Genomic DNA, 19,029 nt, shown 5'->3' with positions numbered 1-19,029 from the left:
CAACATCATACCGCACTTTCAGTTTCAGTATAATCAATTGTGCAGCTTTCATTGATGTCACGCTGATGTCTCAGAGGTCAAATTACACTCAAGTGTGTGGTTTAAAGTGTTTTAGATCGTTTCTCATCATGTGAGCTCATGTAATACAGTGAGCACTGGGATGGGACTTTTCTGAGCGAGAGTGAATCTGGACTTCGTTTACAGATGATTGTACTATATTAAACTATATATAATTCTAAATATAATGTATAATAATGCTAAGGGTCCTGATATTTGATTGTCCTGATAATGGCAGATGTAATGTCTGACTTCACCAGTAAATTTATACCATGGCAAACATTACTTTACTGGATAAACATACACATATTTTTTTAAAGATTATTTTAGAAAAATTTAATCAGTGACAATACTATTTTAAAACCTACAATATTAATTTAAAATACTTAAAATGTATGTAATCAGTGACAGTGTACAAGCATATGTATCTAACATCAATATGAATTTTTCAGCTGGGCAGAATTGTTATTTCTATTCTAGGGTCACCATTAACCTCTGCTGGGCTGATTTTTTGTCCCACTCCATCCCCGACGGATCATTTTACTCTTTAATGAACAGTACTTTTTGTTCTACAAAGTTTTACAAGTAATTAAATTAACTGTTTTGCATATGTACTGAAAGTAATAATAATAAATTCAAACTTAACTTTTCATGATTCAGGCTTTATTCAAAGTTTTGTGACAGTATAGAATCATGAATTTAGTAATGTAAATTGAACCAAATCCTTACGCCCTTTATCATTTCTGTTTTTTAAAAAATCTTAAAATGTATTTTTTATCCGATTAATTGAAGAAATAATCGAAGATTAATCGATTATCAAAATAATCGTTAGTTGCAGCCCTACTTTTAAGATGTCACTAGTCCTGCAAATCCTCACTGGTGTGATGATATTAATGCTATCACTGGTGTGATAATGCCAGTAGTTCTCTCACTGTATTCAAATGTGTTGTGATGGTTAATTGCGAAACAGGAAGATCGCAGCACATCTCAAAGCTCTTAATAGATGCGTTCTGTGTCCTCCTGTTCTTCCGAGTTTCGTTCTTCCAAGGTAGCTTGGCAAGACTGGTCTTCGTAAGAACACAAGTCCATTTTCTGCGTTCTTAGAATTGAGAAACACCCTAGAAATGGTCACTAAATGAGTTAGTGAATGAAATCAAAATGAATCAATTTAAACTCCACCACTATTTGGAAAGCCACAAACACAGAGAAGTGGAGTGATACAAGAGAAGCATCCCAGTGCTTTTGGAATGTATATCAGCACTCTCGGGCTGCTTGTCCAATGAGATTCAAGGAACGGAGCTTTTGTATAATTTATATAAAATCTATGGTAACAAAACTATTTTCAGTCTAGTAACAGCTTGTAAGATGGCAAGTTTCAGAGAGTGATCAGCTAAGTGAGTGAATGAGGTAAAATATAATAAAATATTAATGCAAATGTGAAATTTAGATCTCTTTCTATCTCTTCCCTGCTCTCAGATTGAGGGCACACAGAAGTTGATGAATAAGGACTTAGCTGAGCTTATCAGTAAAATGCGTCTGGCCCAGCAGAACGCCATCACCTCTCTAAAGGAAGAGTGCAAGAAACAGATGCTGGCAGCCGCACACACTTTGGCCATGGATGCCAAGAACCTGTTAGATGCTGTAGACCAGGCCCGGGTGCGCTCCAACCTGGCCAAACCCAAACCTGAGGATGATGGCTCAATAGAAACAGACTAGAGAATGAGTTTAGGACTCTGGTCCTAAACAAACATATTGACTCACAGATTGAGTATTCATTAACTGACTGACAGTTGTTTCAATTGTTCCACAATGATTCTGAGAAAAGACTTGCTGGGACAGACTGTATAGTCTGTTGGTATAAGATGTAATTGTGATGCAATAACAGAGGAAACAGCTTCACTGTGCATTCAACTGTTTGTATTGTTTTGCAGTCATATGTTAGGCTCACCCTGTAAGGTTTTATCATTTAACAGATCATGCATTATATTCTGCGACTTTACTTTGTTTCTTTTTTTCTTTTCTTTACTTATTAATGACATGTTTGAGTATTGTTGACCAAAATATTTGAGAATCACATAACCCAGCAAATATGCTTTCTTTATCATTTTATGTTTGCAAATACCATTAAAAGATGTCCCAATTCAGATGTTACCTGTACAATTTGACTTCCACAGCATCATTGAACATTAATTCCTCCTCATGATGAAATATGTTAGATAACTGATGACATGCATCAATTACATTTATCATTGTGACAAAAGCACTGAAAACATTATGTAGCAGGGAATATGACAGTTTTAAGCATATCTTAAAACATACTATAAGTGTTTAGCTGAGCAACATTATGCCTTGTAAATCAGTGGTTCTCTAGTGGTTTTGCTTCACAAAGGGAGATGTTAGGCTTAAAGTGATATTTCACCCAAAAATGAAAATGATCTCATCATTTACTCACCCTCATGCCATCCCAGATATGTGACTTTCTTTTTTTCTGCTGAACACAAACAAAGATTTTAAGAAGAATATTTCAGTTCTGTAGGTCCAGAACTTTGAAGGTCCAAAAAGCATATAAAGGCATCATAAAAGTAATCCATATTACTCCAGTGGCTAAATCCATGGGTTAGAAACAGTTTTTCCTCCCTGCCCAGTAGGTGGCGATATGCATAGAGGATGCGAGTCACCAAAAACAGAAGAATGTGAAAGTGGACATTTATTGTAAAAAGTACTTAAATATTGATCTTTTTCTCACCCACACCTCATATCGCTTCTGAAAACATGGATGTAACCACTGAACTTGAATACTTTTATATGCTTTTTGGAGCTTCAAAAAGAATATACATTTCTTGTTACCATTCACTTGCATTACAGAGCTGAAATAGTTTTATAAACATCTTTGTGTTCAGAAGAAGAAAGAAAGTCATACACATCTGGGATGGCATGAAGGTAAGTAAGTGATTAAAGAATTACATTTTTTTGGGTGAAATATTCCTTTAATGTTGGAGATAGCCTCAGTCACCATTCACTTTCATAGTATGGAAAAAAAAAGATGCAATGAAAGTAAATAGTGACTTCTGCTAAAATTCTGCATTAAATCTTTTTTGTTCTACAGAAGAATGTCATATGTGTTTGGAACAACGTGAGTGTGAGTACATGATGACATAATTTTCATTGTTTTAAGTGAACTATTCCCTAAAGTCTCCATGATGTGAACAGTAACAAGAAAAGAGAGATACCAAACTCAGTGGTTTTACAGTTGGCACTTTTAACGTTGATCGAATATTTTTAACAGAATTTCAAGGTTATACATTCATATACAAGAATTTTCACATACAAGCTTCTTTACACTCTTTTAAAGAGGTGCAATGGAAGTAAGAAAAATATCAGGCCCTTGGTGTTACATTCCTGATGTCAAACATGCATCTTATCCAACACAGGTGAAATCTCACCACTTACTAAGTGATTTTGCTCCCTGATGGGAGGAGCATTGTGTCCTCATGCTGGTTCTTCCTGTGGAAGCACATATCACGTAAATGTCCTCATTGTCCATATAATTTATTTATTGGTATGTTTTCTAGATCATGCCTGCGAGCCAAGGCGGCAGAAAGAGCCCGATTGTGCCTAGCAAACAAACTATGATGAACATCCATAGGAAGATCCTGTCTATTACCATAGCAACATACTTCCAATCTTCTTTAACCTGTATGAAGAGATAAGCCCCATAAATGAGTGGCGTGTGCACAGCACAGGTGCGTTCTATGCATGCACATTAAGACAAACATCATAAAAATGGCAGTTACATGTTACATCAGTGTCCATGTTAGGCATGCTATAATTAAGTAGAATAGCAGTAAGTATGACAACATGTAAGTAAAGACAGCTCTATAATAAATAGGATACACAGTGGCCCCCTAAAATTATTTTGACAATTTTGAACACTTTAAAGTCACACTTGTATGACTTTCATTGCATTAGATACAAAATATGAAAAGAAGTAGCACATGTATACAAATGATGCTAAACCTTTCCTCTGAATTAATTTAACTTTTCTTAGCACGTTTTGCAAATACTTTTAACCAGCTGGTCTCAAGGTGATTATTAGTGTTTTTTTTTTTTTTTCTTATTTAGTATGAAGTCAGTTCCCCTCAAGTTAACACAGGTGTCCTACTGTAGCAAACACAGGTGTAGTTCAGGACATTAACTTTGGACATGTTCCACTAAGTTTAGCAATGAGAAAGTGTCAAAATAAACCTAATTTTTATTGTTTAATCATTTGTAACTTGACAAACTTTTTTGTGATGCATTTTACTTGAAAAGTGTGCTTGAGCTATCTTTCTTTAAAATAAATGCCACTTACTTTGACATTTTATTATATAATGCTAAGACATTCAAGTGTGTTTCTAAGTGTGGTTAAAAGGGATAGTTCATCCAAAATTAAAATTCTGTTATAATTAGTTTGGAGCGGTTTCTCAATTAGTAAAATAGTTAAAGGGCTTGTTCACCCCAAAATGAAAATTCTCTCATCATTTACTCATTCTTATGCCATCCCAGATGTGTATACCTTTCTTTCTTCTGCTGAACACAAATAAAGATTTTTTAGAAGAATATCTCATCTCTGTAGGTCCATACATTGCAAGTGAATGGTGGCCAGAATTTTGAAACTCCTAAAAAAAAGCGCATAAAGGCAGCATAAAAGTAATCCATACGACTCCAGTGGTTAAATCTATATGAGTGATCCGATGGGTGTGGGTGAGAAACAGATCAATATTTAAGTCCTTTTTCTACTATAAATTCTACTCCCTGCCCAGTAGGTGGCAATATGCACAAAGAATGTGAATTGACAAAAACAAAAGAAAAAGAATGTGGAAGTGAAAGTTGAGATTTATAGTAAAAAAGGACTTAAATATTGATCTGTTTCTCACCCACTCCTATCATATTGCTTCTGAAGACACAGATTTAACCACTGGAGTCTTATGGATTACGTGTATGCTTTTATGCTACCTTTATGTGCTTTTTGGAGCTTCCATTTTTTTGTCACCATTCACTTGCCTTGTATGTACCTACAGAGCTGAGATTTTCTTCTAAAAATCTTTGTGTTCAGCAGAAGAAGAAAGTCATACACATCCGGGATGGCATGGGGGCAGTTGGGTGTTGGGCAGTTGGGTTTCATTGAAAAAAGTAAAGTAAGGGATTACTCTTAATTTTTCAGTAATTTAATTACAGTTACTTCTGATGTAATTATAGACTATAGAACAATTATATATAAAACAATAGTGAATTTAAAATCAAAATGTATGGTCTAATGTTAAAATGTATGTTTTCTAATTTAATGCTACCCCCTTAAATTCTTTGGACATTAATAATTTATTTGATTTTATATTATTTATTTGAAAGAATTAAAAGAACAGTTTCATGTCTATCCTTGTATTTTTAATCTGGTCGAGGTTGATAAGGGTTTTAGAAAATAATTAGTAATACGTAATGCAATTACTTTTGAGACAGAGTAATTAGTACAGTAATCTAATTACACTGTGGAAGATGTAATTAGTAGTTAGTAATGAATTACTTTTTTAGAGTAACTTACCCAACACTGCATGAGGGTGAGTAAATGATGAGAGAATGGTAAATTGTTTTGGAGAACTATTTCTTTAAACGGGATACTTAGGAACACAGAGAGCAAAATGAGTGCAGGATTTAGTGGATATCTACCTACAATCATTGAAATACGGCTCCTTTTTTGAAAATTAACTGAGAAACTTCAACTACTGTTGAGCCATGTTAATAAATTCTTTAGAAACTGCAATATTGTTATAGTCAGTAGTTAAGTTAATGTTACACAAATGCAAAAATAAATAAATAAAAAACTGTAAAAATTCTTCTCTAAATGTCACAATTGGACACTTTGGTTCTGTTTATGCAAAAAAATAAAAAATAAATAAAAAATAATTCTCCCTGGGACAACATAAAGAGTACGGATCTCTGCTTGGTCAGGTTTCTGTGCGCACCCCGAGATGAAATCCTGCAGGTGGCCCTGGTTCCAAAACTGTGACTTTTTTATTCAGTGGAACACAAAAGGAGATATTAGACAATACAATGAAAGTGAATATGTTTCAAGGAAGATAGAAAGTGGTGCAGTTAGGCACAAGTCATACAGGTTTGGAACAACATGAGGGTGAGTAAATGATGACAGAATTTTTGTTTTGGGTGAACTATCCTTTTAAATACTTTTTGGGCCCACTGTATATTGAGTACAATGTTCATTAGTATTACTCAGCACCGTATAAAAAGTGTGACCAAAATGGCCCATTATAAATAATTTTTTAGAGGAACTTACACTGAAGTCAGCATCTTCTGCTCTCAGGTGGTCTGCTATGTAGTGAACCCCCTCCAGAGCTTGCAGGACACTGGGGGAGAGCGGGAACCCTGGGTTCTCTGATATTATGTTGTCAGGCCACTTTGTGGCATAAGCTCTACCACCGAGCTGCCTGGAAGCCACGCCCATCTCCAGTCTAGGGGAGGGGCCATATTTATGTAGAGGGGGTGGAGTCGAGCCAAGAGGACAGGGTGAAGTGGGCTGGAACGAAAGAGGGATAGCTGAAGATAGCATCCCATGTTCTAAATCCTTATAACAGCAGCGCCTGCGAGACTCGTCCTCCCCAGAGTTATCACCTCTGAACCAGCTAGTAGATGTACTGATGGGCGTAGTTGCTGGTCCAAGTACTCTTGATGTTATAACATGCCCCTGGCGCTGCAGGAGGAGAGGTTTCTGTCTGCGTCGACTGTCAGGTGCAGGCCTGCGCATACACAGCCACCGAGGGATCAAATCCAAGAAGACTGAGTGCACCCAATGGGGCATCTTATGAGTGCTGGGGGATCGGTGGTGCACATTAAGCACAAAGACAGTGATAACGATGGACAGGGTGACGAAGATCATAATGAAGAGCAGATATTCACCAATAAGTGGAATAACCAGCGAGGTAGATGGGATAATTTCTGTTATGAGCAGCAGGAAGACGGTTAGAGAGAGGAGAACGGAGATACACAGTGTGATCTTCTCCCCACAGTCTGATGGCAGGTAAAAGACCAGCACGGTGAGGCAGGAGATGAGAAGGCATGGAATGATAAGGTTGATGGTGTAGAAAAGAGGAAGACGACGAATGATGAAGAAGTAGGTGATGTCAGGGTAGATCTCATGGCAGCAGTCATACTTCTTGGTGTTATAGGTTCCTACAGCATTGATGATGGCCCACTCGCCGCTCTCCCAGTAATCTTTCAGATCCACAGTGTTCTCAATACGCTCCAGGTCGATCTTGGCTTTGTCATAAGTCCACGAGCCGAACTTCATCTTGCAGTTCTGCTGGTCAAAGGGGAAGAAGGTGACATCAATGCTGCATGAGCTCTTGTAGATGGCAGGTGGAACCCAGCGCACTTTACCTGTGTGGAAGAGGTGAGCTTTTGTCATGTGGGTCACCGCAAACTCCCCATCTGCACTGAAGAGGACAACAAAGCAATTTATGTGATCAGTTGCAGCTTTATTAAAAGCTGTAATTCGATTTATTGCATCTTACACTTAAGCGAAATGTAGTAATAATGACTTTGATTGTTATTTTTTGCTGTACTTGACTACCGACTGACACATTTAAATCTTTGCTTTGAGTTAGAGGCAACAGTAAGTATAGATATTATATTTTAATATTTCCTGTACAACCGTTGCATGTTTTTTATTAATTATTATTTATTTCATTATTGGAAAAACAGAAACAGTGCTGCAATCAGGATCAGAAATTAATGGGGGACACAGAAAGTGACAAAAACTTTAAAAAAAAATTAAAAAAAAATGGCCCAAAATTGAGGGGCAAAAAAAAAATAAAATAAAAAAAAAATAAAAAAATCCTCTATCTTATTTGTAACATCTGATATACTGTATTTCTTAATATTTTTTTCTGGGCCTAGTTATACACAATTTATGCATAAATTATATAGACTGAATAAGTATTTTATTTTATTTAATTATTTTACATAAAAGGATTATACAAATTATATTTTGTATGGTTAGAAAAAAAAAAAGCCCTCATAACAGTAAAAAAAAAAAAAAAATAAAAAAAAAAAAGCCAATGGGCCACTTAATTGCTCCTTAATGAAAAAAAATAAAATAAAAAAAAACATCTAAAACTGGCTGCAGTCCATGCAATTACAAATATGAGTAATGGACATAGTAGCTATAGTTATTGTATGAACTGCCTTCATACATATATAGCCTTGAAATCCCGGTTTAATGTGCGTGAGTGAGTTTGTGAGATGTAACTCCAGTGACACTGTATACTACGTTCATATACCTTATATATATTGTCACCCATGGTACACTTCTGAGGACCAGCTCAGCATTTGTATCCATCTACAAAGCATTTACAGCTTACATCTATCACCTTCTAACTTGTAGAAATATCTGCTGATGTACAACACAAGTTTGAGTGTTGTTTTGTTTAAATAAGTAGTTACTCACTTGTTGTACAAGACTATGTCTGGAACCCAGATAAGTTCAGATGGAACCCTGATAGAAGTCACATTGTCGTAGTCTGAAGGTTTCCATCGTAGTTTATAGTCATTCCACTCCTGAATGAGAGGCCACAAAGATATAAGTAAAAGCAATATGCTACACTACAAAATGTCTAGGCTACCATCACATTTGCCACATTTATGTTATTTTTTTTTTATTATTATTATTCAACACTTTTATGACCTGATGAACCAACTGTATAAAGTATAAAGTAGTATTGTATCATATCGTATCATATTCATGGTTACTTTTTTCTCCATTCCACATTTCTAAGGAATTCACTAAAATCTTGACATCCACCCTAGAGTGCCACAATCGTGAGATCATAAAAGAAGTAACAATGTTTGATTCATGAAGGAATCATTCTTTTTAGTCAAATCTTTTCAACAAATCTGATTTGTTAATAATTCAGACTGATCCCAGTCGCAGAGGTTAACAGATCTATGAATTAAGGATTATTAATTAAAAACAACTTCAATTTTGGTTTATTCCTCACACAAAGCTACCGTATGGCTTTAGAAGACTTGTATTTACAATGTATGCATCGTATAGATGACTTTTATGATACTTTAATGGTGCCTTTGCATCCTTTTTAAAACATGAACACTTCAGTCCCCATTCTTTGCAATCACATGAAAATATAACAATACATTCTACATGGTTTTTATTTTTGGGTTAAGTTCCTTAAAGGCATAGTTCACCCAAAAAGGAAACGTATCTCATCATTTACTCACCCTCATGCCATCCCAGATGTGTATGACTGAATATTTCGGCTCTTTAGGTCCTCACATTGCAAGTGAATCGGTACCAACATTTTGAAGCTCCAAAAAGCACATAAATGCAGCATAAAAGTAATCCATATGACTCCAGTGGTTAAATCCATGTCTTCAGAAGCAATATAATAAGTATGGGTGAGAAACAGATCAATATTTAAGTTTTTTTTTTTTTTTTTACTATCAATCTCCACTTTCACATTCTTCTTTTGTTTTTGGTGATTTGCATTCTTCGTGCAGATCGCTGCCTACTGGGCAGGGAGGAGAATTTATGGTAAAAATGGACTTCGATACTGAGCTGTTTCTCAAATAGATTTAACCACTGGAGTCTAGATTACATTTATGCTGCATTTATGTGTATTTTGGAGCTTCAGAATTTTGGTACCCATTCACTTGCATTGTGAGGACCTACAGAGCTGAGATATTCTTCTAAAAATAATTTGTGTTCAGCAGAAGACAGAAAGTCATACACATCTGGGATGGCATGAGGGTGAGTAAATGATGAGAGAATTTTCATTTTTGAGTGAACTAACTTTAACATTTATCTGCTGTACAAACCTGCTTTAGCCAGACATTTGTGGTCATCATCTGATTCTTCTCATCCTGTGGAGGGAAGAGGGAGGAGGGATGGAAGACAGGAGATTGTATGTATTAAATGAGTCAAGATGCTGGGTTTGCTCCAGCAGAAGGCTTGAAAGGGGTCACATACACCTTATACTTTTAATCTCCTGATGGACCTGGAACCTTCAAGGGGCATATATCATAATTCATCAAGATGGTCTCGGGGTCCTTAATATAGCAACGTAAGAGGTTGGCGTTACCACATTTATGAAATTAATGTTTACAAAGTATCTTTAAAGAACCTCCTATACAGACTGATTCTTTTTTAAAACAAGGATTCATTTTAACAATTTTGTCTTTGTGGAGGCAAATAATATATTTGCAATATACTGTATGTATATTTTTTAGACCCTGGTTTTTCCTAGACAATTATCAAGGATGCACTTCAGGCGTAGGCTATATTGAAACTGCAAATAATTTTCAGAAGCTTTGCAATTAAAGGCTTTTTAAAAACCTAATAATAACCTCATATGACAAAGGGACTTAATTCATCTTACTTTTCTCAGAGGTGTATGTAGTAAATAGTAAAAAAAAAACATAATCACAAGTTTTTTTCATTGCTCCTCATTTTTATATTAAACCATACAATTGGTAGAAACAATTTTTAACTGCTGACTTGCTAAAGTTATTATGAAATAATGACAATTAGCATGACTCTGATTTTCAAACAATCTTTCTTTATTAAAGGAATATTCCGGGTTCAAAACAAGTTAAGTTCAATCGACAGCATTGTAGCATAATGTTGATTACCACAAAAATAAATTTAGACCCGTCCCTCCTTTTCTTTAAAAAAAAAGAAGCAAAAATCTGGGTTACATTGAGGCACTTACAATGGAAGTGAATTGGGCCAATTTGTAACCGTTAAAATACTCACTGTTTTAAAAGTATAGCCTCAAGACATAAACAATATGCGTGTTAACATGATTTTAGTGTGATTAAATTGCTTACTAACCTTTTCTATGTAAAGTTATATCCAATGTTACAACTTCGTTGCCATGACGACATAATGCTGTAAACCCTAAAATCCAAAAATGACCATAAAAATTTCAATTTAATCAACTTTACAGCTCAAATAATAAACCAGTTTTAACAGAAGAATTAATGTAAGTGCTTTTATAAAATTATAAGCTTCACATTTGTGACTTTAAACCCTCCAGAAATTGGAGCCATTCACTTCCATTGTAAGTGCCTCACTGTTACCTCGATTTTTGCTTTGTATTAGAGAAAAGGAGGGATGAGTCAAAGTAATTTTTTTATGGTAATCAACATTATGCCACAAATGTTGATTGAGCTCAACTTGTATTGAACCTGGAATTTTACTTTAACTTTGATCTGTTCATTTCAAGCTATAGAAGAAACTTACCACATCAATCAGCTGGGCGATAGATAAACCAAACTTGACAATGACGACATCAGAGGTGTTTGGCACAGGTCTTGACCACTTGTTGTAGCCATCAAATAGCTTTTTGAAGAGCTCATCTTCGGCATGTGAGTGAGTCTTCTCACAACAAGAAACTGGCAGTGAAAAAAAGACATAAAACTCAAAAACTTACTTTACTTTTTAAATAAAATGTTTTAAGTGAAAATCTACTTACAATATTAAACCAAGATTTTGAAAATGATATTATAGAATATTGTGATAAAATTATGATAGAATATTTTATAAGTGTTGACTTGACATGTACAAGGATGGATTTTACATACCCAGTCTAGCTTATTAGGTTCTTTCAAAGTTCACACACACACACACACACACACACACACACACACACACACACACACACACACACATTTTTAAGAGTTACTGTTCTTTTGTCCTATCCACAACTTGGCATATAATGTCAGTCATGCATAGACTTCAACATCTGATGTAGTCTCTAAACTTGCGATTTTACATGCCTTTCTTTCTTAAAGAGATAGTTCCCCCAAAAGTTACAATTCTGTCATTATTTATGTGCCCTTATATTGTTCCCAATCTGTATGACTTTCTTTCGTGGAACACAAAAAGAGATGTTAAAAAGAATGTTGGCCTCAGTCACCATTCACTTTTCACTGCTTCTTTTTTCCATACAATGAAATTGATGGAATTGATTGGTGAATAGTGACTGAGGATAACATTCTGCCTAATGTCATCTCCTTTGTCATAATACAGGTTTAGATGTACATGAAGTTGGGTCAATGATAACAGAATTTTTATTTTTGGCTGAATCATCCCTTTAAGAAATGAAGGCGTGTGAAATCAGGAGGTAAGAGACTTACTGTAATTGAAGTGATGGAAAGACAGCGAGAGTCTATTAATATATCTAGGGACATGCTTACTGACCACACTTTTTCCATGTTAAATAACTAAAACATACAGTATTAGAGAGCTTCTATCAGGGGATTAACTCTCATTCATTTCTCCAACCATGAATCATCACTCTTTGCCCGTCGGCTGGCAGTAATTGATTTGCTCACAAAAGTTTCCAGTCAAATTACTCCACAAACTTATACTGAATGTTACAGAAACAGATTTAAGCTTACTTATTTTAGGAAAAAAAGTTTATTTATTTTACTTTAAGAAAAAAAGTGCTATCTCAAGGCTTTTGCTATGATTCTGCAAATACCTGACATACAAGAAGTCTACAAGTTTTTATGATATCTGGGCCAGTGTGGCTAGCTCTTCCTTTTGATGGAGTAGATGTTCTGTAATCTCTGCACCTTTGGTTGACACATCTGCAGGACAGAGCCTGGATGCCATTAAGCAGGCCAATTCAGGTTTCATCTCTGAGCTGAGGAGGCATTAACACAGAACCCTGAGGAGAGTGTTTGCACATAGTATGTGTCAGGCAAGCTATTTGAGAGCTGGAGTTGCTCTCTGGGCACAGTGATTTGCTGTGTGGAGCAGCAAGCTCCCTAGAGATATGCCTGCACAATGAGTCATACTCTGGGGAATGACAACATGTCATTAACAAGTCAGATTTAGGGTCTGCACCAGAGGGTATTAGCACAGTGGGGCATGATATGAAAACCAAGCACTGCTGGGGAATACAATCAGTGCCCTGCAGACGAGAAGGGAAACATTTTCTTCCCTCTGGCACATTTCTGGCTTTTTGAAGCATTTAATGGGCATACGAGTTGAAAACAATCACCAAATCAATCAGAGAGTATTTTTGGGTATTTTATATTTCTAAAATAAATATGTAACCCAAATTAGTTTATACCTAAAAGTAAAAACGCACTTGTTAAAAAACATGAGTAAGTTCTGTGAAATTATACCGGCAGCTGTGATTGTCTGAAATTCACCATAAAACAAAATTGCGACTATGTTTCAGGCATTACAGGTTGTCAGTTTGGTGCCTGTATTTTACAGTTCACTATTGTTTATAATATTAATTTATACAAATTTAATATATCAGCCTTCTGGAACTACAATAATCTGCTTTAAACACCATAGGAACAAAAGAAGAGCACATGATGACATAAAGTTAATCAATAGTGGCCCTTCCAGGAGCAATGACCAATAAACATGTAGAGACAGTGCTCAGTGTCACTCACACATAACGCCACCAGGGTAACTCATGTGAAATTAAAATAATGCAATAAACATTAACTACATAAAATATAATATGGAACACATCAATGTACATAACTGATATTAAAAATAAGAAGGAACATAACTATTTCCATAAAACATAATGAAATGTGATGGCTCAGCGCAGGGAATTCTGGGAATGCCAGATTATTGTTTTTTACCATAACTTTAACAATCATTTACCATAAAAAGTACATGTACACTCTTGTTAAACATAATATATATTTTTACCATTAATCATATAGTGAAATGATACTTTTTAATATAAAAAATTATTTTACATCATTTTACCGTAAAATTACATGTATTGGCTTTGTGTTAAATTGTGTTAACAATCATTTTTTTCCCCCCATATATTTTTAAGGTAACTGCCTGTTAACCAATTTACTTTTCTTTTTTTTTTTTTCTTTTTTTTTTACAGTCTTCACCTAAGGACATTTCTTCATGTGTTATTGCGCCTTGTTCTTGATTAATCAATTTGATATACAGTATTTGAAGTTCTATTAAGTGTCCATTTAATCTATTATTCATGAAGGACTGTACCTTGTTGCACTGTCAGAATGTTTAAAAAAACTGTACAGTGTTGTAATATTTCTGATGGATCTGTTCTGTTACCCATGGGGGTTTTTATTTGATGCACTCCCTGCTCTGTCTGTCCATGCAGAGCTGCATGGATGGGTGGACAGTTTTTCCAGAACAGAACCATACCGCCAACACCAACAGATTGCTTCAATAAGTGGATAAAATAATTATTTTAAGTATTCAGTCAAGTGTTCAGTTGACAGAAGAAGTGGTCCTGACTGAATTCTCCTTTTGGGGTGAAAAATTCCTTTAGATAATATTTTTGGCTTATAAAACCAGTTCATTTAGAAGTTATCACATGAAGCACATTTTAGGTTACAATTTTTCAGTTTGGGCCTCCACAACCATTCACCAAGGTAACAATAGTTTCCCTCTAAAATAAAATAAACTGCACTAACTTGGTATTAGCCCCCATTGTCATCAAAAAAAGAAACAAAATTGTATGATATGACATGAAGATATGATATGATGATCAATTAAATATCTTAGCTTAGGCTACCATACACTGCTTGGAGGTGGTCTCATATTCATTTATTATGGTTTTAAAGTAGTAATAATAGCTGTAGCTATGGTAGGAGGAAGCTATGATAACCATGGTAATGTAGGAACAAAAGAATTGTGGCCTCGTTCACAGTTCCAGTTAGGCGACTATGAGGAACCCTGCCTCACCAAACAGCGCATCTGTTCTTCAGAGCCGAGCAGGTGGAGGGATTGACTTGAGTCTTCCAGTCGCTTAGATCAATGCCTCGAACCTGAAACTGGGTGAAAACTTGCCTCATTGTGTATCTGTGTTCAACTCTGGAAACCTTCCAGAGGGCTGGACGTTCTCAAGCAAATCCAGTGCAAATATTGGCTGTTAAGTGAATCTTTAAACGCGGCCAATGCCAGTGGTCTCCGATGCCCGCAGTGTTAATCATTAATCACGGACTCAAGCGGCTGCTGACAGCGAGCGCTAACATAAATGAAGAGACGCTCGTGGTGAGTGCTGGTGTAAACGCAGGCTGATGAGGAAGACCAATAAATCTCCCTTGATTTAAGCACCAACTTGGCCGTGGAGAGGACGTTTTCATTTTACTGGCACTCGTGCATGCCATTCTAATGCATACTCTTTTCTCCATGCATGTGAAAACCCAATTTACACTATCGCAGTTTGTTCCCTTTACTCAAAATGAATATCAAAAGCACAATGCACATTGGCAATACATATGGTGGATACACTGAAAAAAAAAAAAAAAAAAAAGGCCTTCATCACATGTGGTGACATTTTAATTTACTAGTTTTAGTCAAGTTAAAAAATATCTAACATTATTGAATTAACCTGAATACATTGATTCAGGTTACACCAACAAAACTAATTTCATAGGTTATATCAGGTTACCACTTTTTACAGTAAACAAATAAACAAATGCAACTTTTGTTTTTTATTTTTGTAGGATAGCCTAAAGTCTGATTAACTGGTTTTGCGCAGTCTCTTAAAAAACATTCATATGAAATATTAGTAAGAAAGGTTAAAAAAAAAATCAGAAGTGAAACTTACTTGACTCACATAGGATAATACAGAGAAGGGTGATCCTCGGAAACAACCAGTGAGTCCCAGTGCGCTCCATCATACAGTCAATTACACTCCTGCTTTCAATACACTTTTATATTTTCCACTTTGTCCCACACACCATTGTCCGTATACTTCAGTGTTTTTCATGGCTTTTGTATTCTGTTTTAGTATCATAGGCTATTCTATATCTTGGGCTACTAAAGGTGTGATGTTCTTGGGTCAAAAATATCCTTGCCACTTACTTACAAGTTGAATTGAGATGCAAAGATAATCGGTGCAAAAATATATTACGTTGTAAAAAAAACAAAAAACAATAGTGTTTATGTTTATCCAAGCCCGAACTTTTCTTCTCTTCCCGAGAGCTAAATTTCGTCTGTTCAGTTTGTCACCTGTTCAGTTTAAGGCACTGAGTTCACGAACGCAGATTCCGTACGGCAAACGTATTATGTTGTTATATGCATCTATAAAGAAGAATGTTTAAAAGCAGATATATCCCAGAGTGACTCCATTTGTGTTATAATAATGTGCATAGATGTTTTTCGCACTCACGGCTCCTGCTGTGTCCAGTGTTTACTCCATACTGAACATCCCCTCTCTCAGTCTGTTTTTCTACTTTCATGTCAGACAGAAAGGGAGGGACCTCAACACAAGTTCTCGAGCTCGGACGTGTTCCACAATTACCCGATTTTCCATTTGTAACGAATTTAAAATTGTTTTTCATTCATAACAACACTATAATAAGCTCACATTTACAGGATGCTTGAACACGTTTAGACCAAAGCATTTCACAAATGTTCTGATTTCAACCTGATTCATGCTGTATTAAAAAGTCCTTAAATTGTTTTGCAACCAGTCACCGCTAGAGGTCAGGGTAGCTGAATTAATGTTGATGGGAAGCGAGAGTGGAATCAGGAGGTTATAACGGCGCGCAATTTCACTGAGTGCATAAAGAGACTGAGAGAACCGTTTGTTTAATTACTTTTTTTAACGTCTAGAAATAAGTTGTGAGTCAAACTAGTGTGGGCAATAGCCTAATACGTCTCAGTAGACCTAGTACGTCTTCTTGCATTAGCTACACTTAAGTTTGCATAAACAGGGGTGGACTACAACAGGGCTAAAGGCACACCTTAAGGAAAATGTGCTTTTTTTCTGTTCACAAAGATGGAAAAAAAATAAATATTTTTTTATTGAATATTGATGGAGCAACATGATTTGTGTGAAAAGAAATAATAATGAAAGGCTGTTTTGATTAAAATTCATACAAATAAAAATAAAAGGTGGTGAGGGAGCCATTTACCCAACACTTGGGGTACAGTAAAAGGCCCACCAGAGGGGTTATAGTGATATTGTGTAAATATAGAGACAAAATTTGTCAGCTTAGGCAAATAAAGGCAAACCTTATCACCTTACTAAAAGTACACCACAGCTTTAAAATACTTTTTGGGCAGGAAGATGCTTTTTTTTTTTTTTTTTTTTGTAACAAATTAACCTCCTGAGACACGAGCATGACTACTGTGTGCATTTTTCATTCCCCTTTTTGATTTGTAACAAGTAGCCCCTAAGAAACATGCAACAAATCAGTTAGTTAGTTTTAGACCAAATAGTTTTCCTAAAAATGTATGTCCAAATATGTGGACTAAGTTGTGAAATTTTTAATAATACCAAGCTATAGAAAGTCAGATTTTTTTTATTTTTATCAAATTGTTTACTATGTTTCCAGGAGTGTTGGTTATTCATGTTTTTGAGGCGTTACAGACATTACATCAGAAATGAGCATAAATAATTCTGATTCAAAGTAATGGCCAGCATCATCCAGTCACTGCCAGCCATGTTAAAATAACATTTAGCATGAATCTATGTACAGATTACCATTGTCCTATGTCTGCCAAACATGTTGAGTGTTCCAAAAATCATTTGCAACCTGAAACTGAACTTTTGACTAGATATAAGGAGTGAAAGCACTTGGCTGCATAGGAAAGCTATAGGATGCTCCCTTGCTCCCTAATTAGGGAATGACTTAACCTCCAGTGTGCTGTCTGTCTGCACTGGTCTCAGAACAGTTTGAAATGCACCTTATTATCATTCTCACTCCATATAAAGCCTCTGAAAGCAAACTTTTCCACCTTTTGGGAGCATCCATTGATTCTCAATGTGATAATGCACAGTGAATATAGGACATTTTAAGGAAAATGAGCCTATAGTCCACATACGTGGTCATTGTGTTTAACAGCATGCCATTATGCGATAAATCGATTACATTTTTAAAATCGCATATCGGATGAAACTACAGACTTTAATCTTTTGTCTCAAACAGGTTTAATGTAAAAACTTAATGAGGTTTCTTACCAGGTGTAGTTTTGTTGTCGTTTCTCCCAAAGACGAGCTCTGATGAGATCGGCATGATGTTGTTTTGTCACATGACTCAGTGTGTCGAAAATTTAACCCTTTAATGACATCCCAGAGTCTCCTGAACTGAGATCAGTTGGATTAAATGAAATAAAATAATGCATAGGCTATAGCGAAGCCAAAACATAATGTCCACGGATGTGGACATGGGGTCGCAGGATATTAAGATAATGCTTACTCAGAATAACCACTTCAGAAAGGGGTTAACCATTTTCTGTTGATTTCAATCTCATTTGGCATTTCATAACATCTCAAGTATTCTATAAACAAATTAATCTCCATTGTGATTGGATCAGTCAGTGTGAGCCCACTTTGAAACAGGGGGGGCTGCAACAGGGGGGCTTTTTTACTCCAAATTTGAGCATTTCACTTATTGCACACTTATTAAAAAACTGTCCAACAAAATTGAAACTGACAAATATGAATTTTGTGTCAAAATAATTGTGATAATTTCAGGGATTTTCATTAGCTACAATGATTTGCAACATTTTTAAAATGATTAAATATTAGATTAAATTACCTCAAAATTGTACTTTAGTGATCTCATGGATCAGGAATATTTTGCAGTGTATAGTGAAAATCAGGTGTTAACGAAAGTACTGTGGTAGTTTTTGTTGCTGTTTAGTGTTTTTGGGAGAAGAAAAAAAAAAAAGAAAAAAAAAGTGCCTTTTACCCCATGGGGCCTTTAGCCCTGTTGTACCCAATTTATACAAGTAGCCTAAATGTTACTTCTTGTAACTCCTTACTTCAAACTTTATTCTTTTGCACACAATTCATTTTCTGTGAATATAATATTAAACCATAGCTAATGTTAACATTTCCACAACTTATACCCACCTCTATGAGGCAGGCCTACATCACATCACATCACATCACATCACATTACATCAAGAAAAACAGTACCACACGACAT

At 35.5% G+C, this 19,029-nt stretch overlaps 2 protein-coding genes across 3 annotated transcripts in view; one reads left to right on the top strand and one right to left on the bottom strand.

The window, feature by feature from the left end:
* Positions 1–2,201, top strand: part of ptk2bb (protein tyrosine kinase 2 beta, b) — a 31,620-nt gene extending 29,419 nt beyond the window's left edge. Inside the window, exon 31 of the mRNA XM_051644604.1 lies at positions 1,534–2,201. Coding sequence (XP_051500564.1) covers positions 1,534–1,773 — 240 coding nt within the window. The 3' untranslated portion in view covers positions 1,774–2,201. The remainder of the gene's footprint in view (positions 1–1,533) is intronic.
* LOC127409793 (neuronal acetylcholine receptor subunit alpha-2-like) lies at positions 1,953–16,285 on the bottom strand. Of its 2 annotated transcripts, none has more exons than XM_051644619.1 (6): positions 15,696–16,285; positions 11,366–11,517; positions 9,940–9,984; positions 8,555–8,664; positions 6,386–7,541; positions 1,953–3,751 (listed from the first exon to the last, which is right to left on the bottom strand). In XM_051644619.1, exons 1-6 carry the CDS (start codon positions 15,766–15,768, stop codon positions 3,626–3,628), a joined length of 1,662 nt encoding a protein of 553 aa, XP_051500579.1. In that variant the 5' UTR covers positions 15,769–16,285; the 3' UTR covers positions 1,953–3,625. The 2 variants fall into 2 exon arrangements, with proteins under 2 accessions (XP_051500579.1, XP_051500580.1); XM_051644620.1 differs by having other exon boundaries at positions 15,705–16,285.
* Between the last annotated feature and the right edge of the window lie 2,744 nt (positions 16,286–19,029).

The sequence above is a fragment of the Myxocyprinus asiaticus genome, chromosome 19, assembly GCF_019703515.2.
Source record: "Myxocyprinus asiaticus isolate MX2 ecotype Aquarium Trade chromosome 19, UBuf_Myxa_2, whole genome shotgun sequence".
NCBI lineage: Eukaryota > Metazoa > Chordata > Actinopteri > Cypriniformes > Catostomidae > Myxocyprinus > Myxocyprinus asiaticus.
This window is presented reverse-complemented; position numbering and strand designations above follow the sequence as displayed.

What these genes read in the sequence shown, in the direction of transcription:
- LOC127409793 (XM_051644619.1), bottom strand. Translation starts at nt 15,768, where the DNA reads ATGATGGAGCGCACTGGGACTCACTGGTTGTTTCCGAGGATCACCCTT. An exon ending in GACATAGTCTTGTACAACAA is followed by an intron (nt 7,542 to 8,554) that starts GTGAGTAACTAC and finishes TGTCCTCTTCAG; the next exon opens with TGCAGATGGGGAGTTTGCGG. An exon ending in CAGAAGATGCTGACTTCAGT is followed by an intron (nt 3,752 to 6,385) that starts GTAAGTTCCTCT and finishes CTCTTCATACAG; the next exon opens with GTTAAAGAAGATTGGAAGTA.